Raw genomic sequence first — 27,401 nt, forward strand, 5'->3', positions numbered from 1 at the left:
TGATGCTCCACTTGCTCAAGCATTCATTGGTTGTTTCAGACCCAGGACCTTGTGTATGAGGATGATGCTCTAACCAACTGAGCTATCCAGCCAGTGCTCATTTTCCTTTTTAAAACCGTTTTGACACTTACCTCTGGCAGGTATTCAGGGTCAAATTTCCAATCTTCTTTTCTTTATTTCTCTCTCTCTGACTCCCAAAAGTAACTATGGCTGTAGTTTTGAAATATTTGTTTCTTACATCTTCATTCACTCATTCCTTCACCCACCCCATGAGTACCTTTAAAGCACCTAATTTATGCAATGCACTGATGCTATAAAGGTACTAAAATTAATTAGACACAGACCCTGCCCTAAAGAAGCTCAGTTTTCTCTACGAATAAAAATACAGACACCAGATTAAATTGGAATCTCAGATAAATAACAAGTAATTTGTTAGTATAAGTATGTCCCATGCAATGGCATACCATGCATGGGAAGGACTATAATGAAATATAAATGCTAAAGAGAATGTACCAAGAGTCGTGGGACTATTCCTTAAAGACTTGGCTTAAATTCTCTTTGGACCGATTTATGAGGAAATGTATTTCCAGATGGAAAAGCGAACTCTATGAACCTACCCTCACCCGGCTTCCCACCCGTGACCGCAGGGTGTCGACACAGGCGCCTTTCCTAAAACCATAGACCACAGGTGGTTCCCCGATCGCCTAGAGAGGCTGTTTCCGAGTCGGTCTCCATCCTCAGCACTTGCGCGGGCAGAGCTGGGACGCGCCCGAGTGGAGAGAAGGTCTCGCGAGAGTGAAAGCAAGTCCCGCGAGTTTTGAGAGTTACTTGTTTTTGCCTAGCGACCGACCACGGACCGTAGGCGGGTGTCTCCGAGTGGAGCCCCTCAAGTGGCCTGGTCAAGGTTGGAGCGAGACCCCAGCCGCAGGCCGGGGTTCCTTCCAGACAGAGGAGACGGATTCAGCGGGGCTCCAGGTAACCTGGCAGACAGAGGACTGACTGCCTTTCTCCCTCGCAGGAGGAATTTAGGGGAACGCCCCTTCCCTCCTTCCAATAACCCCCCAATGTTGCTCATCTCCGTTACAACTGCTCCTTGACTCCCTTCTCTCACGCCACTCACTATCATCCTGCTTCTTTTACTCCCCAAAAACTTAAGGGGCTCCCCCAAAACTTAAGGGGGATTCGACCTGCAAGCCTGCAAGACGGAGATGGGGGGTGGAGATGGGGTGATGCTCTCAGGATTATTGGATGGGACTGAGAAACTGGAGTGCCCCTGTCGTCCGGTAAACGAGGGAACCCCAGAGACAGATCTCTTCCTAGAGCCGGTACAGCCTCCCTGGGAAACCTCCACAGCCTCGGGAAACGGTGGAAGGCGAGGAGAGAGCCGCCACCCACCAAGGAAAACTTATGCCCCTGCAGTGGGTGTTAACCATTTGGGGAGCTGGTCAGAAGTCAGCTGCTGTTCTCTCCAGGCCCCTCCGTCCTCAGCCAGCCTGTCCGCAGTTCCTACAAGGGCTGCAGCAGATTGACTTACCTGCTTGACCTCGGGCCAAGAAGCCTTAAGGAGGGTGTGAATGGGGGCGAAAGTGGGTGTCTTGGGTAAGGAAGAGGATCAGTGCACCTCTCCACAGAGTGTGTAGTGTCCGATCATATGAGCTCTGTAACCATGTCTCCTTTTGCTTAGACCAAGATTGTTGAAAACCAGACATATGATGAGCGTCTAGAGATTAACGACTCTGAAGAGGTTGCAAGTATTTATACTCCAACCCCAAGATACAGAGGTAAGAGAGGAATGAAGAGGAAAGGAAAAAAAAATGGTCCTCAGAACAAAGAGCAGGATGGATTGATGATTGTCTCCAAGAAGTTTCTGTTTTGTAATAGCAAATGTCCACTTTCAGAGTTAAGTTTCTTCACTGGCCATTGTTTCTGTGTTGTAACTAGTTAAGGGGGAAGAAAACACAGCCTCCTGGTTTCAGGGTCTCCTCCAGCCTGATCAGTATTCCCAGCTGCCATTTACTTTATGCTACTGCTCTGTTCATGGTCAGGGGGTTCATGGTGTGTGTGTGTTTTAATTTATTAAAATGGTTTTGCTCATTTTTGAAGATGCTTCAATAACCTGCCCTTAACCTGCAATCTCAATAAAAATATCAATGGGATATTTTAAGAGTACCTGACACTGTCATTTATTCAACAATGCATTTTATATATTGATTTCAGAGAGGAAGGAAGAGAGAGAGATAGAAACATCCATGATGAAAGAGAATCATGGATGAGCTGCCTCCTGCAAGTCCCCCACTGGGGATCAAGCCCACAACCCCAGCATGTGCCCTTGACGGGAATCAAACCTGGGATCTTTCAGTTCTCAGGCCGACATTCTATCCACTGAGCCAGACTGTCTAGGGCCAACAATGCATTTTTGAATTCATACCTGTGCATCAGCATTATGCTTGGCACTGCACATACAGGTATTAAAAGACATTGATTCTGCCATCCTGAGGCTTGTAATAATGGGAGACATGACAAATGAATAAACGAACATACAAATGTGGTAAATGCATTGATGGAGGCAAAGAGCTTGATGTTAGGGAGAATAATGGTGAGGAGTGGGATCTATTTTTTTAAAATATATATTTTTATTGATTTCAGAGAGGAAAGAAGAGGGAGGGAGAGAGAGAAACATCAATGATGAGAGAGAATCATTGATCAGCTGCCTTTTGCACGCCCCCTACTGGGAATTGAGCCTGCAACCTGGGGATGTGCCGTTGACCAGAATCGAACCCAGGACCCTTCAGTCCACAGGCTGATGCTCTATCCACTGAGCCAAACTGGCCAGGGCTGGGATTTACTTTTGATAGGGTATCAGGGATGGGCTAATGAGGTGACATTTGAGACTGAAAGATGGGGGGGATCCAGACAGTGAGGAAAAGTAGGCCAGAAAAAGAGAACAGCAAATGAAATGTGAAAAGGCCCTAATGCCAGAAAGAATTTGAGGACTTGAAAGGGACCAGCATGTGGTGGGAGGGAGTGATATCAGAACAAACAAGCAGGCGGGAGGCAGAGGGAGGCAGCAGCAGAAAGCAGAGCCCTGTAGACTGTGCTGCTGCCCTAGAATGGGTGGAAAGGTGAAAGGAGGAAGCAGCTGCAAGGACTGTTGCAATGGCTGAGTTGAGGTGATAGTGGCTTGTATGTTGTGAGGAAGCTGAGAATAAAGAAAAATCACTAAAACTTGTCTGGCTGGTGTGCTCAGTGGTTGAGCATCAACCCATGAACCAGGAGGTCACGGTTTTATTCCCAGTCAGGGCACATGCCTGATTTGTGGGCTTCATCCCCAGTGTGGGGCGTGCAGGAAGCAGCCGATCAATGATTCTCATTGTTGATGTTTCTATCTGTCTCTCTCCCTCTCCCTGCCTCTCTCTGAAATCAATAAAAATATTTTAAAAATCACTAAGACTTGATTATGGATTGGATTTGGCTTTTGAGTTAGGAACAAAGGGTGACATTTAGGGTTGTTTGTTTTTTGTGGTAAATATACCTATCTAGAGGCCCGATGCATGAAATTCGTGCAAGGGCCTTGGCCCTGGCCCTGGCCCTGGCCCCTGCCCGCTGCCGCCGCCGCCGCCACTGCCATGGCCTCTGCCGCCTCTGCTGCCTCTGCCTTGGCCCCTGCCTACTGCGGCTTTGTCCAGAAGGAAGGATGTCCAGAAGGACGTCTGGTCTAATTAGCATATTACCCTTTTATTATTATAGATATAAAATTTACCATTTTAACCCTATTTTAAGTATACAATTCAGTGGCATTAAGTAAATTTATATTTCATAACTATCTCACTATTTCCAGAACTTTTGCACCATCCTAAACAGAAACTGTACACATTAAATAATAACTCCCCATCTCCCTCTACCTCCCAGCTCCTGGTAGCCTCTATTCTATGTTGTCTTTATGAATTTGCCTACTCTAGGTGCCGGGGTCTTATCCCCATCTACTGGGGTTCAGGAATCTGGAGAAAGGGCTGCGACACAAATTAATAAAGAGACTAGACATGAAATATAAATTTGGAAGGCATTGTGGGGGAGCCAAAGGAGGCTCAGCTTTAGTAACTAAGCTCTCTGAATCTCTGTACCCAGGGCTTTTTATTCACACATTTTCCCTATAGCAATGTAGATATACATATCAAAGGTAAGGTTTGGTAAACAGTAAAAGATTATCAGGTTGGGAGAACTGCCTTCAGCTCTCTGTCAGCAGGCAATAATATATGCAGATCTTCAGCCCTGCTGAAGCCCCGAGGTTCATAGGCCTTTTGATGAACTTCTTGCATTTTATTATGCCCTGCTGGAATTTGCTTCCAGCATCTAGGTACACATAAGTGGAATCTTACAATATTTGTTCTTTTGTGTCTGGCTTATTTCACTTAGCATAATGTTTTCAAGATTCATTCATGCTGTAGCATGTGTTAGAATATCCTTATTTTTTATGGCTGAATAATATTCCATTGTCTATATAAACACATTTTGTTTATCTATCTGCTGTTAGACATTTACGTTATTTACATCTTTTGGCTATTGTGAATTTGTGAATATGCTGTAATGAATATTAGCATACATATATCTGAGTCAATGCTTTTAATCTTTTGGAGATACACACACACACACACACACACACACACCTAGATTCCCAGGTTTTTGACTCAACCATGTTTTTAATCATGGCAGCTGTGGGCATAATTCATTTTCATTTTGGGTAATTTAGTAGGCTGGAAAGTGGTGATTAATAGGCATTTATTTGATTTAGAAATCATGCCAGTTAATATTTTACATCTGGTTAATTGTTCAGAATATTCAATGAACAGGGCACTTATTCAGATTTATTTTTTAAAATACCTTTTTATTGATTTTTAGAAAGAGAGGAAGGGAGAAAGAGAGATAGAAACATCAATGATAAGAGAGAATCATTGATTGTCTGCCTCCTGCACACCCCCTACTGAGGATCAAGCCCACAACCTGGGCATGTGCCTTGACCAGAAATTGAACCGTGACCTCTTGGTTCATAGATCAACACTCAACCACTGACCCACACTGGCCAGGCTGATTCAGATTTATATTTGTGACTAATGTTTGACAGGAGCTGGGTCTGTTTCTTTCATCTAAGTTCTTTCATTTGATCCTTACAACATTTCTGAGTGAGAGGTGTTACAGACCTCATTTAGAGATAGGAATGCTGAGACCCAGAGAAGTGGTCATTTTGTCCAAGTGATAGAATTGTCCTTCAAACTCAGTATCTTGAGTATAAATCCAGTACTCCTTTCACTTTATTAATTACTAACCTCATTTTGTAAATGTGTATGTAAACTAACGGCAGATTTTATACTATTTATGTAACAGCAAATAATCAGTTAGTATAATGTCTGACCCAGTGCCTGAAGCACAGGAATGCTTAGTAAATACATGTTTGAATTGAATTGACTGAGCCATGGCTAGGGTTCAGTCTCCTATCTTGTAGCTAGATGCTCATCTAAACTGTGGTCAGATTATAAAATATCATAAACTGAAAATTATTTGTCTTTAACAATTCTTTTAACAATAACCTAAAGGGAAAACTTTTCTTCTAAGGACTTCCTCGTTCTGCCCATCTTCCAAACAAGACTATGGCTGACAACAGCAGTGATGAGTATGAAGAGGAAAACAACAAGGTGCGGTAGAGCCCAAGCTTCTTGTGGAACTTCTGCTTTGTCTTTTTAGTAGTTGCAGTTGACACCAGTTCAGTAGTAAGCATTCAGTGGTCTGGCACCTTTGAGCTCATGGAGGATAATCGGGAAGAAAAAACCTTTAAGATTTTGGACTCTCCTTTAGGAATAAAGACTACTATTACAGCTGACTTTTTAAAAAAAATTTTTAGAAATTGAGTTTTAGACAGAAAGGAAGGGAGAGAGAGAAACATCGATGGGAAAGCGAAACATCGATTGGCTGCCTCCTGCCCTCCCCCTACTGGTAATCGAACAGGTAACCCTGGGGATGTGCCCTGATGGGGAATCAAAACTGCAACCTTTCCAGGTAGGAACAGCACCCAACCAACTGAGCCACATCAGCCAGGGCTGCCGCTGACTTTCTGGTGAGGAATTTCATATAACATAGGCCAGTGTTTTGCAAACTTTACTGATCATAAGAATCAACTGGAGACACTTAATTTTTTTTTTTAATTTTTTTTTAAAATATATTTTATTGCATTTTTTTACAGAGAGGAAGGGAGAGGGATAGAGAGTTAGAAACATCGATGAGAGAGAAACATCGATCAGCTGCCTCCTGCACACCTCCCACTGGGGATGTGCCCGCAACCAAGGTACATGCCCTTGACCGGAATCGAACCTGGGACCTTTCCGTCCGCAGGCCGACGCTCTATCCACTGAGCCAAACTGGTTAGGGCTGGAGACACTTAATTTTTAAAACGCATATTCCCAGTCCCCATCTAGAACCAAATCAGAGTCTTGAAGGTAAAAGCATGGGGGTTTATATTTTTAGCAAGCACTCCAAGTAATTTTCTTTCTTTCCCTTTTTTTTTTTTTTTGATATATTTTTATTGATTTTAGAGAGGAAGGGGAGAGTGAGCAAGAGATAGAAACATCAATGATGAGAGAGAATCATTGATCGGCTGCCTCCTGTGCGCTCCACACTGAGGATCAAGCCCACAACCTGGGAATTGGACCGTGACCTCCTGGTTCATAGGTTGATGTTCAGCCACTGAGCCACGCCAGCCGGGCCCAAGTAATTTTCTTTATAAAGCAAGTTTGGAGTCATTGTTTTAGGCATTTGTTTATTGTCAATATTTTGTGAAAGAGACTTTAATTTTGAAGTCTTAAGACCCAGATGTCACTTTGTTGTTGTTCTTTGTTGAACTGTTTCTGAGAGAAAGAAAGATGCCTACAGCTCTAAGCCAGGTAAGGCCTTAAGGTTGTGCGTGTGCTCTTTTAGCACCACTGTGTTCAGCCTTAGCCCGTGGTCCACTGGTCACAGGTTAGCTGTCCGTGAAGAACAAGAGCCTTTACCACTCTGTGAGGGAGAACATTTGAAGCAGCACAGAAAGTTATGGTGATACAGACTGATTACGTAAAAGGCCCGAGAGGTGCCATTTTAAGGTAGCCCCACTTTGTGAGTAGTGTGCTGTTTTTAATAGTGTGCTGTGTTAACATCTAACCCACAGAGTCATTTTTCAGACATTTGTATAACGCTATGTTATAAAAAAATACCCAAGGCTATGTATAATAAATCTGTGTTGTGCTGTGACCAAAAGCAGTGTGTGTGTGTGTGTGTGTGTGTGTGTGTGTTTAAATAAATGTTTATTGATTTCAGAGAGGAAAGGGAGAGGGAGAGATAGGAACATCAATGATGAGAGAGAATCATCAATTGGCTGCCTCCTACACTCCCCACACTGAGGATTGAGTCCATAACCCAGCATGTGCCTCGAGTGGGAATTGAACTGTGACCTCCTGGTTCATAGGTTGATGCTCAATCACTGATACATGCCGGCTGGGCCCAAAAGCAGTTTTTTTGTTTTTTTTTTTAAATATATTTTATTGATTTTTTACAGAGAGGAAGGGAGAGGGATAGAGAGCTAGAAACATCGATGAGAGAGAAACATCGATCAGCTGCCTCCTGCACACCCCCCACTGGGGATGTGCCTGCAACCAAGGTACATGCCCTTGACCGGAATCGAACCCGGGACCCTTCAGTCCGCAGGCCGACGCTCTATCCACTGAGCCAAACCGGTTTCGGCCCAAAAGCAGTTTTTGATGTTCTTTAATGTCTCACAATTTTATGTGCCAGTAGCTGCTTTACCATGAAAAAAATCTATAATAATAAAAGGATAATATGCTAATTAGACTGGACATCCTTCCGGGTGTCCTTCTGGACGAAGCCGGGGGCCAGAGGGAAGCAGCCCAGGTCCCGGGTGCCTGCTGGAGGCCGGAGGGAAGCAGCCTGGGTCCTGTGTGCTGGAGGGAAGCCAGTGCCTGAGGGAAGGAAGGCCTACTCTTGCACAAACTTCCGTGCGTCGGGCCTCTAGTGTTAAATAATTTAAAAACTAGAACCAAAAATCTACTAACCTTAGTATAAGCCATATAGCATCTGGAAATCAAGCTTTCAAAATCTACTTTTAAAGGGGGCCAATTGGTCATCCTTCAAGTCCTAAGTGAGGGCACTTCACAGGCTCCAGGCCACAGAGGCAAAGATAGGGACCCCATCCCAACTGCCCCTCCAAGCCCCAAGCACCATCAGACCCCTTCTCGTGGGCTTGAGAGGGTGGGATGGTACATAGAGAACCTGAAGCTCAGAAAGGTAGGTTGTAATGCCAATAACAGAAGGGTCTCTTATCTTGAGATACAATGTATAGTCGTTGCATTTTTTTGTATTTAAAAAATTATTGATTGATTGATTTTAGAGAGAGAAACATTGATTTGTTGCTCCACCTATTAGTTGATTCTTATATGCTCCCTGACTGGGAATTGAACCTGCAGCCTGGGTGTATCAGGATGATACTCTAACCAACTGATCCACCCAGCCAGGGCCTAATCCTTGCGTGTAACTGATGGGGAAGGGAAGGGACAGTGTATCAGTTAGCTAGCCTTTGAAGGGAATGGAGACAGGAACCTGTAGTCTCTGGAACTGCTGATCAGAATTCAGGCGCAGGGCTGGTCATGAACTTCCTTCTTCTGTTAGTTACAAGCAGCTTACTCTGGGCAGTCTTGCAAATTAAATACTAGATTTCCTCCCTGGGACCTCTGAATATTAAGATCTCCTAAAGTTTGTCTTCACACTTCACTTTTCCCCATTTCCTTCCAAAATAACAATTTAGAGGTGCCTTTCTCCAAAAGTTACCAAGTTTTAGGGTTGAATCTACTGGGTAGTTTATGCAGAGGTCTCAGGGTCGCCTAAATAACAGGTCAGATAGATAGATATTGGATAAAATTTATGCCTGAACCTCAAGCAGAGAACTAGAATATGGTTGTAGAAAGTGGGGACTGTGTGTAGTCAGCAGGAGCAGACGGTATCGAGGCCCTTCGGGGAGTGCTGCCTTCTCTCTGATGTGGCGCCAGGAAGGAGGGATGGGTTCGAGTCCTGGGAGAAAACGACATAGGTTCACTCCAGTTTCCTTGCCTGGGTCTCTCTCGCCTGCTCTGCCCTCTCCCAGGAGAAGAAGAAGACCTTGCAGCTGACGCCTCAACAAGGCTTTAGTGAAAATGACGATGATGATGATGACTCATCAGAAACGGATTCAGATGAAGATGATGATGATGAAGAGCATGGAGCCCCCCTAGAAGGGTGAGGAAAGCACCTTCTTCAAAACATGCACTAGGAGGGTATCAGTTAAAAGTGAAGCCCCCGCATCTCTTTTGATCTCTATTTAGGATTTCTATGTGTCTCAGAAACCAATAGAATGAGTTTTCATTCTTTTCTGATCCACTGCCTCATTGAGTTGCACTGTGTGGACTCGGGTCATGTGGATTTGCTGAGTAAATCCAAAAGATGGTCCCTGACTTTGTGGAGTACATTCTGGGGTAAAATAAATTTATGTACATACCAAAGCATTTCTATTTAGCAAGGAAAACACGTGCACAGGAGTAGAAAACTAAGCTCAGATCCTTTATGGACAGGTTCTTCAGGGGCCCACACGAGGCAAAACATTCCTGAATGATGCTGAAGTACAAAACCTCTCGCCCTGTTCTAAACCCTGTTGGTAGATTAGTCATGACCCATCCCTATAGGTTTTAATCAGAGTGGATTCTAAGACCCATCCATTTAAAATATAATTACCGGTTAAATAAATGATGATATAACCAGTCAGTAGAACTTTATCTAGCCATGGAAAACAATAAGCAGCACTCTTTGCACTAGTAAAGAACAATCTCCAAGCCCTTGCTGGTTTGGCTCAGTGAAGCAGGGGTCCTCAAACTACGGCCCGCGGGCCACATGCGGCCCGCCGAGGACATTTATCCAGCCTGCCGGGTGCCGCTGCCTGTCCTGCTTAGCAGCCGACTCGTCCCGAGCTCGCAGTCCGCATAGGAATTTGTTCATAGTTTTTTTTTTAAACTATAGTCCGGCCCTCCAACGGTCTGAGGGACAGTGAACTACCCCCCTGTTTAAAAAGTTTGAGGACCTCTAGCTAGAGCATCAGCCTGTGGACTGAAGACTCCCAGGTTTGATTCCGGCCAAGGGCACGTACCTCAGTTGCAGTCTCAATCCACAGCCCTGGTTGGGCGTGTGGGGGAGGCAACCAATTGATGTGTCTCTCTCACGTCATGTTTCTCTCTCTCTCTGTCTCTCCCCCTCCCTTCCATTCTAAAAACCATTGGAAAAATATCCTCGGGTGAGGATTAACAAAACAAAAACAACAACAAAAAAGAACAATCTTCAAGTGATACTATTAAATTTTTAAAAGGTATAGAAGTGTTCATGCTTTGCTACCATATGTATAAAACAAACATTACATAGGCTATGTGTAGGATACACTAGAAATTAATAATAATGGTTACTCTTGGAAGGAGAACTTGGTGGCAAAGGGACAGGTGTGGAAGGGAGACATAACTTTTCATTGTATGCATTTTGTACCTTTTATTTTGTATCATATGCATGCATCATTTATTAAAGTAGTTAAATAAAAATAAAAATAGTTAACTTACCTTTGCATTATCTACCTGCAGGTTGACATTAATTAAATGAGGCAAATGTTTAATACCATACTGACTTTTCATGCTTCCCAACTTACTTCCTTAATTATAATTAAGGAAATGTAAACTTTAAGTCATTAATCTACTTGATTTTTTATTAAGCAACTCTCCCTGGAACGACCTTATTAATAACTTTCAAAGTTATTTATATGCTTTGTCAATGTTCATTGCATTTTACTTAATTATAATTAATATATATTCTATTTTTTATTGTATACATTTCATGTGTCAATACAAATATTTTGTTGTTGTTGTTGTTAATCCTCACCTGAGGATATTTTTTCCATTGATTTTTAGAGAGAGTGGAAAAGAGGGGGAGAGACAGAGAAACATGGATCTGAGAGAGACACATCGATTGGTTGCCTCCTGCACGTGCCCCGATTAAGGCCAGGATCCAGTCTGCAACCGAGGTACGTGCCCTTGACTGGAATTAAACCTGGGACCCTTTAGTCCAAGGGCTGACGCTCTATCCACTAAGCTAAACCAACTAGAGCTAAGTATTTTTTAGTAACCATGCAATATTCAACTTGAACATACCTAACCATCACTAGATTGTTGGATATTTTGTTTCTAATTTTTTACTTCTATAAATAATACTGTGAAAAATGTATTTGTAAAAATAACTTATTTTCTTGAGGCAAATTATTTTCATGCCAGAAATTAAAATCTCATTCTATCTTTTTTCTTCATCCCTTTCATTCAAAAAAGGGGAGGCCCAGCTGATGTGGCTCAGTGGTTGAGCGTCAAACTATGAACCAGGAGTTGACAGTTTGATTCCTGGTCAGGGCACATGCCCAGGTTGTAGGCTTGATTCCCAGTAGGGGGCATGTAGGAGGCAGCTGATCAATGATTCTCTCTCATTAGTGATGTTTCTGCTATATTCTAAAATGTTTAAAAATTATGTTTTGGATTTTCTGTAGCTCTGTTCTTTATTGTCAGAGATAACAGAGCTAATTTTAATAAATTTTATTTTTTTAAATATATTTTTATTGATTTCAGAGAGGAAGGAAGTGGGAGAGAGAGATAGAAACATCAATGATGAGAGAGAATCACTGATCGGCTGCTTCCTACACGCTCCCCACTGGGGATCAAATCCACAACCCAGGCATGTGCCCCTGACTGGAATCAAACCCAGTCTGCCGGCCAATGCTCTATCCACTGAGCCAAAACAGCTAGGGCTGATTTTAATAAATTTTAAATTCACCTTGCAAACCATCCAGGAAAGGCAGAGTGGGTGGAGCATAATCTAGGTTCCGAGTCCTGTGCCCAATGAGTGTAGCAGCACAGGGGCTGAACCAGGGCTGGGCGGCATCTGCTCCTCTCTGGGTGGAATCCTATATTTCTTTCCCCAGGGCCTATGATCCTGCAGATTATGAGCATTTGCCAGTTTCTGCTGAGGTTAAAGAACTCTTCCAATATATAAGTAGGTGAGTATTAGGTCTTCTTTCCATAACCCCCAGGCCCTATGCCCTTTCCTGCCTCTAGTCTGAAACAAGGCCATTCTCCTTAGATTTTTAAAACCTGAATAGTAAAGTAAGTTTCTATTTCCATCTTCCCTTGGCATTATCTCCTAGGTATACACCTCAGTTGATAGACCTGGACCACAAACTGAAACCTTTCATTCCTGATTTTATCCCAGCTGTTGGGGATATTGATGCATTCTTAAAGGTACAGTCAGAACATCCTAAAAATGAGTCCAGAGGTGTTTCTTCTGACACCTCTATTACTCTACCAGTTCCACTAATTTTCTTGACAAGCATTGGCTACCTTGATATATATCCTTCATTTCATTAAAGTTCTTAACCTTGCTCTCTACTCCATGTTATATTCATCGCTATTAGGTAATACTTGATTATCTCATTATATGTTAAAAATTGTCATATATTTGCCGCCTAATTATCCATGACTTCAGCTTTCTATTTAAGGTCCTGTAGATCATGTATGTTTTTTAGGTAGGATTTTAGTGCAATATGGCAGACAGGCATGCTTTTTGATACTAGTAACGATGATGAAGCAGAAGAGTTCTTCCTCTTGAGCTTATTGGAAACAGGATGCATGGCCTTTTTATGTCCCTCTCATTTTTTTTCTCTGTTTTCTCACTTTTCTCTTAACCAGGTCCCACGTCCTGATGGGAAGCCTGACAACCTTGGCCTCTTGGTATTAGATGAGCCTTCTACAAAGCAGTCAGACCCTACAGTGCTCTCACTCTGGTTGACAGAGAATTCCAAACAGCACAACATCACAGTAAGATGCTAGTATAGTACAGGACCAGTGGGAGAGGGCCAGAGTGGAGGCCTTGTTGGTGTGTATAAGGTTGATTTACTGCCTACTAAAAGCGATGGCTGTGGTTTTAGGACAGTCCTATTTTTTACATAACAGTTTTATTGAGATATAATTTACCTACCATAAAATTCACCCTTTAAAATTGTACAGTTCAGTGATTTTTAGTATATTCACAGAACTGTAGAAGCATCATCATCTAAGAACATTTTCATCATTCCAGAAAGAAACCGTGTACCCATTAGTAGTCACTCCTCATTTCCCCCTGCTCCTCCTAGACCCTGGTAACGACTTCATTTTTTTTTAATGGCGGAACATAGTTCCATTGTATGGAAACATCACATTTTGTTTATCCACTCACCAGTTGTTTCCACTTTTCTTAATTATGCTGCCATGAAGATGTACAAGTGTCTGCATGGACACATATTGTTATTTCTCTTGGATATACATGTAGGAGTGGGATTACTAGGCCATATGGTATCTGTTTAATATTTTGAGGAACTGCCAAACTGTTTTCCAAAGTGGCTGAATCATTTTACAGTGCTACCAGTGATGAATGAAAGTTACCATTTCTCCATATTCTCATCAGCACTTGCTACTCTCTTTTTTACTGTAGCTATCCCAGTAGGTGTGAAATGATACTCAGTATGGTCAGCCCTATCTTATTGACCTCCTTCTTTCCTGGGGCTCTAGAAAATTTTATCAGGGTTTCCTATAATATTCATTTGGCTGCCGTGAGGCCTCCCTTTTCATCAGCTACTTTGTGTATGAAATAGCAGCAGCGTATGATGAATCACTCTGTGAAAATGAGAGCTACTTCAGTGCCACGAGTCAGGCTTTCCCCTTGATTTTCTAGCAACACATGAAAATAAAGAGCCTGGAAGATGCAGAAAAGAATCCCAAAGCCATTGACACATGGATTGAGAGCATCTCTGAGTTACATCGTTCTAAGCCCCCTGCAACTGTACACTATACTAGGTAAGAAATGCTACCTTCTTCACCACTGTTACCCATGGCAGCCTTCACCATGTGGAAACCCACTGCTTTTGAGAAGAGAGCCCAAAGGCTGGGGACATATTCGATCAACCGGAGGTCCTGTGGATCGTGGTAGCTACTGGCTGAGATTACAGGCATCAAGATTATGATTTATCTGGTATTACTTAGCCAGCTTCTTCAAACCCCAGGTCCAGGTTAGGTGTGATTTGCCAAGACTGTGTTCTCCTGAAATCCTAATGTGCCAGATTGAGGACCTCCCTTCATCCTAAATATACTGACCCAGAGATTGCTAATGTCACCTGTCCATGTTTTTTGTTCATATTTATCTCTCTACTCTTAGACCCATGCCTGATATTGACACGCTGATGCAGGAATGGTCCCCAGAGTTTGAGGAGCTTTTGGGCAAGGTGAGTGGAAGGTAGCAGGAGCTAAGAAAGTATGGCAATGTAGAATTCCCCTCATGCTCAGATGTCCCAACATAACCACCATCCTGATTTCTTTTTTCTCTTTCTTTTTTGTTTCTTTTCTGCCTTTTTTTTTTTTTTCCTAATTTCTAATACCATAGATTAGGTTTGTTATTTTGTATTTTATCTAAATGTAATTGAACTCTTTTGTGTCCTATTTCTTTTGCTCATCTATATTCATCCATGTGGAGATTCATCAATATTGTTTCCTACATTGTTGTCTTTTTTTTCACATTACTACGTGATATTGCATTGTTTGAATATGTGACAATTTACTTATCCATTCTATGGTAGCCATTTGGATAGTTTCCAGTTTTGGGTTATTACAAATGAAATATTACTATAATATTATGATAATATTTCTAAGAACATTGTAACATATACCTATTGGTAAGCATGTATATATATTTCCTGTATTATTACTTTAGACTCTACTTTTCCACAGAGATATTTATGCTATTTTTAAGTACCCCAAATTTCAAAAATACAAGAATAGAACCATCAGCCTGCAGGCAGAGGCAGGTCTCTGGAGGCTTTGAGTCTTTGCCTGATCTCCTTCTGGGCCCGGGGCTAGGAAAAGCAGAGCCTGGTGCAGACCTTGGTCCTTTCTATGGTAGCCATTTGGATAGTTTCCAAAGTCACCCAGCCCCAGCAGAGGGATCCACAAGCTGTGGGTTGCTGATAGCTCCAAACAGGGGACTCAGGGCCAGTCAGAAACAGTGTCTGACATTGTCCTGCAGTAGAGATTGGACATTGTAGCAGACCTACCTAATACATAGACACAAACCCAAACAGGCAGCCAAAATGGGGAGACAAAAAAGCAACCCTTAAATGAAAGAACAAGAGAATTCTCCAGAAGAAGTGCTAAACGAAATGAAGATAAGAAACTTATCAGATAGAGAGTTCAGAATAATAATGGCAAAGATGCTCAACAGCATGAGAAAAGGTATAGCAACTGTGAAAAAAGACCAGAGGTCCTTAACCTGGCACACTAGGATTTCAGGAGAACACAGGCTGGGCAAACCAAACTTACGTGGGGCCTTGGAAATAAAGAATGAGCTAGACTAATAACACATTGGAGCCCGGCCAGCATGGCTCAGTGATTGAGTGTCAACCTATGAACTAGGAGGTCACAGTTTGATTCCTGGTCAGGGTACATGCCCAGGTTGCAGGCTCAATTCCCAGTAGGGCGTGTGCAGGAGGCGGCTGATCAATGACTCTTATCATTGATGTTTCTATCTCCCTCCCTCTCTGAAATCAATAAAAATACATATTTTTAAAAAGAACACATTGGAAGGAATACACAACAGATTAGGAGAAGCTGAGGATTGGATCAGTGAATTAGAAGACAGGGTAGAAAAACATGATTCAGTCAGAGAACCAAAAAGAGAAAACAATTAAAAAACAGGAGGACAGCTTAAGAGAGCTGTGGGACAGCATGAAACGTAAAAATCTATAATAATAAAAGCATAATATGCCAATTAGACCAGACAGCCGAACAACTTTCTGGACGTCCTTCTAGATGAAGCTGCCATGACAGGGGCTGAGGCAGAGGCAGTTAGGGGCGATCAGGCAAGCAGGCAGAGTGGTTAGGGGCGATCAGGCAGGCAAAGTGGTTAGGGGCGATGAGGCAGGCGAGCAGTTACGGGCGATGAGGCAGGAAGGCAAGAAGGGGCAATCGGGCGGTGAGGTAGGCAGGCGAGTGGTTAGGGGCGATGAGGCAGGCAGGTGAGTGGTTAGGGGCGATCAGGCAGCCAGGCAGAGGGGTTAGGGGCGATGAGGCAGGCAGGCAGAGTGGTTAGGGGTGATGAGGCAGGCAGGCAGGCGAGGGGTTAGGGGTGATGAGGCAGGCAGGCAAGCGGTTAGGAGCCAGCAGTCCCGGATTGTGAGGGGGATGTCTGACTACCGGTTTAGGCCCTGCGGGATCAGGCCTAAACTGGAAGTCGGACATCCCCCAAGGGGTCCCAGATTGCGAGAGGATGTAGGCCGGGCTGAGGAACCCTCCCTCCCCCATGCACAAATTTCGTGCACTGGGCCTCTAGTATTCATATAATGGGTATGCCAGGAGGCGAGGAAAGTGAGCAAGAGATAAAGAATGTGCTTGAAAAAATAATGGCAGAAAACTTCCCTAACATGGTTAAGAAAAAAGTCACACAAGTTTAGGAGGCACAGAGAATCCCAAGCAAGAAGAATCCAAACAGGCCCACGCCCAGACACATCATAATTAAAATTCCAAAAATTAAAGACAGAGAATCTTAAAGGCAGCAAGAGAAAAGTAATGTGTTATCTACAAAGGAGCTCCCATAAGGCTGTCAGCTGATTTGTCATCAGACAGTACAGGCCAGAAGGGACTGGAACGAAGTACTCAAGGTAATGAAAAGCAAGGATCTAAAACCAAGATTACTATATCCAGCAAGGCTATCATTCAAAAATAGGTGGTGAAATAAGAGTTTCCCAGACAAAAAAAAGGCTAAAGGAGTTTATCACCATTAAACTAGCACTGCAAGAAATGCTAAAGGGACTGCTGTAATGAGAAGAAGAAATAGAGCCCTAGCCAGTTTGGCTCAGTGGATAGAGCATCAGCCTATGGACCTAAGGGTCCCAGGTTCAGTTCTGGTCAAGGGCACATACCTCAGTTGCAAGCTCCTCCTGGCCCTGGTCGGGGCATGTGCAGGAGGCAACCAATCAATGTGTTTCTCCAACATAGATATTTTTCTCTTTCTCTCTCTCTTCCACTAAAAATCAATGGAAAAATATTCTTGGGTGAGGATTAGCAAAATAAATAAAATAGAATCTTAAAAAAAAGAGAGATAGAGGAAGATATAAACAAGTGGAAGAATATACTGTGTTCATAGATTGGAAGAATTAGCATAATTAAAATGTCTATACTACCCAAAGCAATCTACAGATTCAACACAATCCCTATTAAAATACCAATGGCATACTTCACAGAGCTAGAACAAATATTCCAAAAATTTATATGGAACCATAAAAGACCCCATATAGCTGCAGCAATCTTAAAGAAGAATGAAGTAGGAGGGATCACAATACCAGATACCAAACTATATTACAAAGCCATTATAACCAAAACAGCCTGGTACTGGCACAAGAACGGGCATATAGACAAATAGATCAGAGACCACAGAAATTGACCCACACCATTACGGTCAATTAATATTTGACAGAGGAGGCAAGAACAAACAATGGAGTAAAGACAGTCTCTTCAAAAAATGGTGCTGGGAAAACTGGGCAGACACATGCAAAAAATGAAACTAGACCACCATCTTGCACCATACACAAGAATAAACTCAAGATGTATAAAAGACTTAAATGTATGGCATGAAACCATAAAAATCTTAGAAGAAAATATAGGCAGTTAAAATCTCAGACATCTCACATAGCGGTATGTTTATAGATACATCTCCTAGGGCAGCAGTTGCCAACCGGTAGTCTGTGAGGTCCAAAAGGTTGGCGAACGCTGGTTTAAGGAAACGTTTGAAGCAGCGGTCGCCAAATGGTGGTCTGCAGACCACTGGTGGTCCGTGAGATCTGAAAGGTTGGTGACCGCTGTCCCAGGGCAAAGAAAACTAAGAAAAAAATAAACAAATGGGACTACATCAAAATAAAATGTTTCTGCACAGCAAAAAAAACCCACAAACTATTAAATTGAAAAGGGAACCCACTGAATGGGAGAACATATTTGTCAATGATATATCTGATAAAGGGTTAATATTCAAAATATATGAAGTATTCATACAACTCAACAAAAAGAAGACAAACAATCAATTAAACAATGGGCAGAAGACCTGAATAGAGATTTCTCCAAAGAGGACATACAAATGGCCAAGAGACACCTGAAAAAATGCTCAAAGTCACTAATCATGAGAGAAATGGAAATGAAAACCGCAATGAAATACCACCTCACACTGGTCAGAATGGCTATCATAAAAAAATTAATAAACAACAAGTGCTGGCAAGGATGTGGAGAAAAGTAATGTGTTATCTAGTGTTCACTAGTTCACTGCTGGTGGGAATACAGATTGGTGCAGCCACATGGAAAACAGTTTGGAGTTCCCTCAAAAAATTAAAAATGGAACACCATTTTTTAATTTGATCCAGTGATCCCAATTCTGGGAATATATCCTAAAAACCACAAAACACCAATTGGAAAGAATATATGCACCCCTATGTTCATAGCAGCATTATTTACAATAGCTAAGATCTGGAATCAGCCCAAGTGCCCATCAGTAGATGAGTGGATAAGGAAGGTGTGGGACACTTACACTATGGAATACTATACAGCTGTAAAAAAGAGGAATCTCTTAACCCTTTGGGACAGCATGGATGGACCTGCAAATATTATGCTAAGTGGAATAAGCCAAACTGAGAAAGACAAATATCACATGATCTCACTTATTTGTGGAATCGAATGAGCAAAATTAATTGACCAACAAAATAAGACCTGAAGCAGGGAGGCATGGAACAGGCTGACATACCTTGATGTGGGGGTGGGGGGGATAATAAGAGATAAAGAACTTCTATACTTATATGCATAGTCCATGGACATGGGCAATAGGGTGGTGAAGACCTGGGGGTGGGTAGGGGCTGGGAGGAGGGGAGTAAGGGGGGGCATATGGGAGACATCAGTAATACTGTTAACAATTAAAAATATATTTTAAAAAACCTGCAATCCAGGTACATGCGTTTGACCAGGAATTGAACCTGAGACCCTTTGATGCGAGGGACAGTGCTCCAACTACTGAGCATGCCAGCCTGGGCTAACACCTTAATCTTAAATTTCCAGCCTCCAAACTGAGAAAATAAATTTATCTTTTTTAAGCCACCCAGTTTGTGATATTTTGTAATGGCAACCCTAACACACTAATAAATCACCAAGTATTTAAATGACCAAGTATTTTTAACCCACAGATAAATGCCTACCAATAAGAATAGAAGCCCTAACTGGTTTGACTCAGTGGATAGAGCGTCGGCCTGATGACTGAAGGGCCCCAGGTTCGATTCTGATCAAGGGCATGTACCTTGGTTGCGGGCACATCCCCAGTAGGGGGTGTGCAGGAGGCAGCTGATAGATGTTTCTCTCTCATCGATGTTTCTAACTCTCTATGCCTCTCCCTTCCTCTCTGTAAAAAACCAATATATTTTTTAAAAAAAGAATAGAAAATAATCACTTCAGGATCTTGCAAATAATTGACTAGAAAATGTGTTTCTCCAACATAGATATTTTTCTCTTTCTCTCTCTCTTCTATACATAGTAGCAAATAGAATGACCAAATGGGTCTGGATGCTTTAGTTTAGGGGTCCTCAAACTTTTTAAACAGGGGACCAGTTCACTGTCCCTCAGACCGTTGGAGGGCCGGACTATAGTTAAAAAACACACAACTGTGAACAAATTCCTATGCACACTGCAGGCCCGGGACGAGTCGGCTGCTAAGCAGGACAGGCAGCGGCACCCGGCGGGCCGGATAAATGTCCTCGGCGTGCTGCATGTGGCCCGTGGGCTGTAGTTTGAGGACCCCTGCTTTAGTGACTACACCATGGTTGAATTGACTGCTCCCACACTGGACCACATTCAGAGTTATCATGCTGGTCACTGTACATGGATTGGGACTAAGCCCAGAAGAGATACAGGGAAATCACACTTCCTCTGTGTACCACACTACCTCTAGTATTGTCCTGATTGGGCTTCCTGCTTCAAAAGAGAGATTTAGGGGCATCTATTTTATTTCTACTTAAAAAGAATATACAGTGGAGGCAAGACAGTCTCTTCAGTAAATAGTGTTGGGAAAATTGGACAGATACATGTAAAAAAATGAAACTAGACCAGCAGCTTACACCATACACAATAATAAACTCACAATGGATAAGAGACTTAAATATAAGTCTGGAAACCATAAAAATCCTACACAGCAAAATCTCAGACATCTCCCATAGCAATATCTGTATAGATGCATCTCCTAGGGCAGTGGTCGGCAAACTCATTAGCCAACAGAGCCAAATATCAACAGTACAATGATTGAAATTTCTTTTGAGAGCCAAATTTTTAAACTTCTTCTAACGCCCCTTCTTCAAAATAGACTCACCCAAGCCGTGGTATTTTGTGGAAGAGCCACACTCAAGGGGCCAAAGAGCCACATGTGGCTCGCGAGCCGCAGTTTGCCGACCACGGTCCTAGGGCAAAGAACACTAAGGAGAAAACAAACAAACGGGACTACATCAAAATAAAAAGCTTCTGCACAGCACAAGAAACCATCAACAAAACGAAAAGGGGGCCCACTCTAGGGGAGAACATATTTGGCGATGATATATCTGATAAAGGGTTAATATCCAAAATATATAAGGAACTCATACAACTTAACAAAAGGAAGACAATCCAATTAAAAAATGGGTAAAGGACATAAATAGACACTTCTCCAAAGTGGACACACAGATGGCCAAGAGACACATGAAAAAATGCTCAAAGTCACTGATCATCAGAGAGATGCAAATTAAAACAACAATGAGGTATCACCTCATACTTGTCGGAATGGCTACCAGCAACAACAAGTGCTGATGAGGATGTGGAGAAAAGGGAGCCCTCGTGCCCTGCTGGTGGAAATGCAGACTGGTGCAGCCATTACGAAAAACAGTATGGAGTTTCCTCAAAAAATTAAAAAATGGAACTGCCATTTGATCCAGTGATCCCACTTCAGGGAATATATCCTAAGAAACCCAAAACCCCAATCAGAAAGAATGAATGCACCCCTATGTTCATAGCAGCACAATTTACAATAGCTAAGATCTTAAAACAGACAAGTGCCCATCAGTGGATGAGTAGATAAAAAGTCGTGGTACATTTATACCATGGAATACTATGTAGCAGTAAGAATGAAGGATCTCTTACCCTTTGAGACAGCATGGAAGGACCTGGAGAGTATCATGCTAAGTGAAATAAGCCAGTCAGTGAAAGACAAGTATCACATGATCTCACTCATATGTGGAATGTAATGAACAAAATAGTCTGATGAACTAAATAGATCCAGAGACATAGAAGCATAGAACAGACTGTGGAATCTAAGAGGGAAGGTGGGGGTGGGCGGGTGGGAAGAGATCAACCAAAGAACTTGTATGCATCTATGCATAACCCATGGACACAGTAGGGTGGTAAAGGCCTGGGCAGGGAGTGGGGGTGGGCTAGAAGGGTCAGAGGGGAGAAAAGGAGGACATATGTAATACTTTCAACAATAAAGATTTCACTTAAAAATACAGGCATAGCCCTAACCGGTTTGGCTCAGTGGATAGAGCATCGGCCTGCGGACTGAAGGGTCCCAGGTTTGATTCCAGTCAAAGGCATGTACCTTGGTTGCAGGCACATCCCCAGTAGGGAATGTGCAGGAGGCAGCTGAATTGATGTTGCTTTCATTGATGTTTCTAACTCTCTATCCCTCTCCCTTCCTCTCTGTAAAAAATCAATAAAATATATTAAAAAAAACTGGCATAAATTTAATAAGAAATTGGTAATATTAAAAAACAAACAAATTATAAAACGTTAATGAAAGGCAGACACAAGATCTGGATGGCTGAGGACCCACGACCCTTCAGTCCAAAGGCTGACACTCAACTGGTCAGGGATTAAGAAGTTAATGGTTTTTAAATTTACAGTATTACTTGTTTAGATCCAGAGCCTGTCACCTGGGATGTCATGTCCAGGTTTTTGTTCCTTTGGTGGCCAAGGACCATTAGGCCTTTTAATGCCAAGTAATTATTAATATTTGGACATAGCATAGTATTTTCTTTTACACAAATACACACAGGAGGGTAGCATGGCAGTATATTTTACTTATAAATCTTTTGGTTCTGTTAGATCGTGTGCTACTTTGGTGGTTAATGAATAGGACCAATTCCATTTTACTGATCAGAGAAAAAAAATACGCATGTTGTATTATTCGCTAGGGCTGCCATAACAAAGTACCACAGCCTGGGAGGCTTAAGCAACAGAGATTTATTTTATTTTCTCACACTTCCAGAGGCTCGACATCTGAAATCAAGTTGTCAGCACAGTTGTTTTTTTCCCAGAACCTTTCTTATTGGCCATCTCCCTGTGTCTTCGCAGGGTCTGCCCTCTGTATGTGTCCGTGCCTTAATTTCCTTTTTTAATAAGGACACCAGTCATACTGGCTTAGGGTCCATCCTAATGATTAATTATCTTCTTTAAGACTGTATCTCCAAAACAGTCATGTTCTAAGGTGATGGGGGGTTAGTACTTCAACATATGGATTTGGGGGGGGGGGGGAGACACCATTTAGCCCACAATACATGTGACTTACGGTAGCAGCTCTTTTCAGAGAGTCAGCTTTTGACCTGGGCCCCTCCTTTGCCCCTCCCAGGTGAGCCTGCCCACGGCAGAGATCGACTGTAGCCTGGCGGCGTACATCGACATGATCTGCGGTAAGCTGTCCCAGCCCTTCCTTGTCCCTGTCCCTGGAAAAACGCACTGAAGGGTCATGTTTGGGCTTGTGCCACTACCTGCTGGATGTTTAACTCCCAAAGCCATGGTAACACATCCCATCTGGGAGGGGATTGGCTCTCCTACACAGGTGCCCCATAAGCCATAGGTTTTTGTTTGGTTCTGCTCATGGGAGGTCTTGATTTCAGCCATCCTAGACATTCCTATCTACAAGAGTCGGATCCAGTCTCTCCACCTGCTCTTTTCCCTCTACTCCGAATTCAAGAACTCGCAGGTAAGTCCAGCACTAGAGCGGGACTTGTAGAGAGTGTTGCTGCCTTCTCACTGTTCTGAGTCGGCTCTGATTGCATCCTGGGACCAGGGAGGCTGTCTGCCCACTCCCCTTCAACAGGCAGGCGGGGCTTCTAAGGAAGAGGGAGGGGAGGAGACGTGGGCTTTTGCTGAAGTTACAGAGGATACTCATTCTTACAGGAGAGCCAAGTGGCCTATTGAATAGAAGCAGGAAGGAAAGGAAAAGGGGTTTATTTTTATAGGAAGCAGGACAAATTTCTAGCTGTTTTTCAAAGACAACACCAAGGAATTGTTTTGAAAGTACAGTTGGGAGAAAATTGGAGCTTAAAGGGTTGTAAAGAGGTTAGTTCTTGCTGAAATGTAGCAACTAGCATATTCCAAACACTCCATGTTCCCTCTCTTTCCTCACAGCATTTTAAAGCTCTAGCTGAAGGCAAGAAAGCATTCACCCCTCCATCCAAGCCCACCTCCCAAGCCGGAGACGCAGAGACAATAACCTTCAGCTGAGGCACCTCCCGCACTTGGTCTCAAGGCTGAGCCGCTCCTCCAGCCCAGTGGAGGGGATGCTGTCGTCAGCCCCCTGGCTCCTGGCCTGTGTCACCTGGACTCGGGCAGTATATGCCCTGCCACCCTCCCTGCCGGAAAGCCCTGCACACACTCATTTCCTTCCTATGGGAAGCTTGTACCTCTACCACCAGGGGGATTTGATTAGACAAACTGCAATTTCTGGGACCCTAGGATGTTCAGGTTAGAAGAGAAGTTTAAAAGATGTTCTTACAGCAATGGAATTATTTTCTTTCATTCTTAAGTGAGTTGGCAAAGATTTTACAAATAAAATGCTCTTATCTTTCAGGTTATCCTGCTGTTCTATCTATAATATGAGAAAGAAAAGGCAGACTGAGCATAAAGCAGAGAGAGAAAGAATTTGGCCTACTGATAGGCTTTCAATGATTAATAGTTTAAGCAAAACAACTTTGTGGAATAAAAGCAGACACCAGTCATCCAAGCTTGGCAGTGGAGGGGAGGGACCCATTTTTCTCCCAGAACTCGTTTTTTCTGTGGGTCTCTCTCCAGTGACTGTTGCTGCCTTAGGCCCACCTGCCTATCTAGCTCCAGGCTTGCTTGGCTGTGGCCTCAGGAGCCTCACTGTGCAGGAGCCCAGGGGAGAGAGCACTGTGCCTGGGGTTAGAGTGGGAGTTGTGGCAGTAGTACCTGGGTAGATTTGGGAAGTATTTGGGGGTTATATCCCCCAAGCTCCAGCCAGGAAGTCAGAAAACATGCTAGTTACTTCCAACAAAGGGTGTTAAATATGGGAAATTGGTTACAAAAGTATTGGAAGGGCTGAAAAAACAAAAGGGAGGGTAGAGGGTGCTGAAGGGATGTAGGTTAAAGGGGTGGCACCCACTGCAGTGCAGGGAGAGGTGCACAGTGTCTGGAGTGGCAGTGGAGGGGCCACACGGGAGCACGGCTGATGCACAGACCTCATGCATGTCTGCAGAGAGCAATGGCTGCTGCAGAGAGCAATGGCTGCCTGTCTTCCTCCCATCTCTCACGCCTTGCCAGGGCTCCCATTGCCAGAAATTAAGAGCTGGCAGGAAAATCCAGCATATAAAGCATAGTATAGAAGGGAGAGGGTTGGGGCTGAGGCAACAGAAATAACCAGGAAAGGTAGAACCAACAAAATGTGGTGATAGATTGGATGTGGGAGGTGAAAGGAAAGAATCAAGGATGACTCCCAGGTTTTTGGGCTTGAGGAACTGGATAATGGGGGAAGGTGGGGCAAGAATTGATTGAGGGAAAAATTACATTAAAATGCCACACTGTTAGCCTAACATACATGATAAACAAGTAGAAAGGAGGGGAGTCATTTCTTAGACTCTTAAACCAACTGTGATGTTCACAATATGCTTGAATGTGAGAAGCAGGAGCTTTAGAGCTCAGGCCTCCCCCTGACACCATATCTGGACCAGGTGCTATGCTCTCGGGTGGAGTTCATTAATGCTCACATGTAACTCATAGGGGAAAAGAGAAGCAGAATGTGTTGGGAACTCAGATTCTCCACTAGGCTTTTAAGGAACCATCAGATTGGCTTCTTTGACTAGAGCTGAGTGAGACTCAGCACTGATAGATACAGTTGCTTTCTGTTATTCATGGTAGTTCTGTTCTGTAAGTCACCATGAACACTGAATTAACAAATACTGAACCATTGCTCCTGGGGAAATATGGGGGTAGGTTCCTTTGTGCCTCTGGTCACAACATTTTCATCTACTAGCCATTGGTTCATTGAGTTCACAGCCACCAGCACTTGTCCAGTGAAACTTGTCTTACACTCTCTCCACCAGGCACATCACATCCTTCTTACACTTAGGAACACTAGACAGCCGCTCGGAACCATGCCCGGGGCCATTTCAAACAGTCAAGTCACCACCAAGCAAAATTGTGCGTTGGATAGACCTTGAAAAGGGCCCTGTTTACAATGTGAGAGCTGGAGCCAGGGGCTCTGGGGGGCCTTGGGCAGCCTTTAAGTTTCACAGCTTGAGCATGTTTGCAGATAATCACGAAAACACTGCACACATTGGCTTTGGGATTGCAAATAAAGTATAGCGAGTGTGTGAATTCACAAATATGGAATCTTCAAATTATGAGGATCAACTGTACCTCCTCCCTAACTTATTGGTTAATAGGTAGGCCTTCTAGCTTTTCTCCCTACTTCAGCACACCCACCATAGCTCTCCAGTGATCATCTTCAGACAATGTTTTCATCATGGGCTCCTCTCTCCTCTTTAACAATCTGTAGTTACTCCCTTTTGGCTTGCTCTGTGGCCTGGGGAAAATCAGTTTAACTTCTATGCTTCAGTTAATCTAGTTATGAATCAGTTACAATAAACACTAACAATTCTTAGGCTTGTCCTGTGAATAAAAAACATGAAAACAGCCGAATCCGGTTTGGCTCAGTGGATGGAGCGTCGGCCTGCGGACTGAAGGGTCCCGGGTTCGATTCTGGTCAAGGGCATGTACCTTGGTTGCGGGCACATCCCCAGTGGGAGGTATGCAGGAGGCAGCTGATCAATGTTTCTCATCGATGTTTCTGGCTCTCTGTCCCTCTCCTTTCCTCTCTGTAAAATACCAATAAAATATATATATAAAAAAAAAAAACATGGCCGTAACCGGTTTGGCTCAGTGGATAGAGCGTCGGCCTGCGGACTGAAGGGTCCCGGGTTCGATCCCGGTCAAGGGCATGTGCCTTGGTTGCGGGCACGTCCCCAGGGCGGGTGTGCAGGAGGCAGCTGATTGATGTTTCTAGCTTTCTGTCCTTCTCCCTTCCTCTCTGTAAAAAAATCAATAAAATATATTTTTAAAAAAACAAAAAACAAAAAACATGAAAACATTACGTGCCACAACATGTGAGATATAATAATCCCATTACTAAGTATACAGTTTCAACTTGGCCTTTTAGACCTGCCACTGGGCTAGTCTCTTCATACCCCAAAGTCCTCACATCCCATAAATCCCCACTGCGAACTGTGACCCCAGGCACTTGCCATGACTCCTTAGTTCCCACCTCTAACCAACCTCTATGCAGGCTCTGTTCCTGACTTAAAGTGTCCCTCACCTCTGCCAATCATAGGTTCTCAGCACTTCCAAATAAACATAAAACACATATTTACATCTTCACTTCCTCCTTTCACCTTATTTATTAAAATGACAATACAGGAATAAAAAATCCCAAACAAGGACAAATAGTAAGAAAAAAAATGACAGCAGACAAAATAACATTTTTTAAAGCTTTTTTTTAATGTTTCAATTACAGTTGATATACATTATTATATTAGTTTCAGGTGTACACCCCAGGGATTAGCCATTACATAACTTACTAAGTGGTCATCACAAAAAAATCTCACACCCATCTGATACCACACATAGTAATGAGAATATTATTGACTATATTCCCTATGCTGTTCTTTACTTCCCCATGACTATTCTGTAACAACCAATTTGTACTTCTTTTTTTTAAACATATTTTATTGATATTTTACAGAGAGGAAGGGAGAGGGATAGAGAGCTAGAAACATCGATGAGAGAGAAACATCGATCAGCTGCCTCCTGCACACCCCCCACTGGGGATGTGCCCGCAACCCAGGTACATGCCCTTGACCGGAACCGAACCCGGGACCCCTCAGTCTGCAGGCC

At 43.2% G+C, this 27,401-nt stretch overlaps 1 protein-coding gene across 1 annotated transcript; it reads left to right on the forward strand.

The window, feature by feature from the left end:
• Positions 1 to 756: 756 nt before the first annotated feature.
• Positions 757 to 24,067, forward strand: IFT46 (intraflagellar transport 46). Its single transcript, XM_080642919.1, has 12 exons — positions 757 to 975; positions 1,685 to 1,781; positions 5,608 to 5,687; positions 9,179 to 9,309; positions 12,068 to 12,142; positions 12,290 to 12,383; positions 12,831 to 12,959; positions 13,852 to 13,973; positions 14,332 to 14,398; positions 22,840 to 22,900; positions 23,108 to 23,193; positions 23,622 to 24,067. Exons 3-12 carry the CDS (start codon positions 5,643 to 5,645, stop codon positions 23,715 to 23,717), a joined length of 906 nt encoding a protein of 301 aa, XP_080499045.1. The 5' UTR covers positions 757 to 975; positions 1,685 to 1,781; positions 5,608 to 5,642; the 3' UTR covers positions 23,718 to 24,067.
• The last annotated feature ends 3,334 nt before the right edge of the window (positions 24,068 to 27,401 follow it).

This window comes from Plecotus auritus (assembly GCF_963455305.1).
Source record: "Plecotus auritus genome assembly, chromosome: 9".
Lineage (NCBI taxonomy): Eukaryota > Metazoa > Chordata > Mammalia > Chiroptera > Vespertilionidae > Plecotus > Plecotus auritus.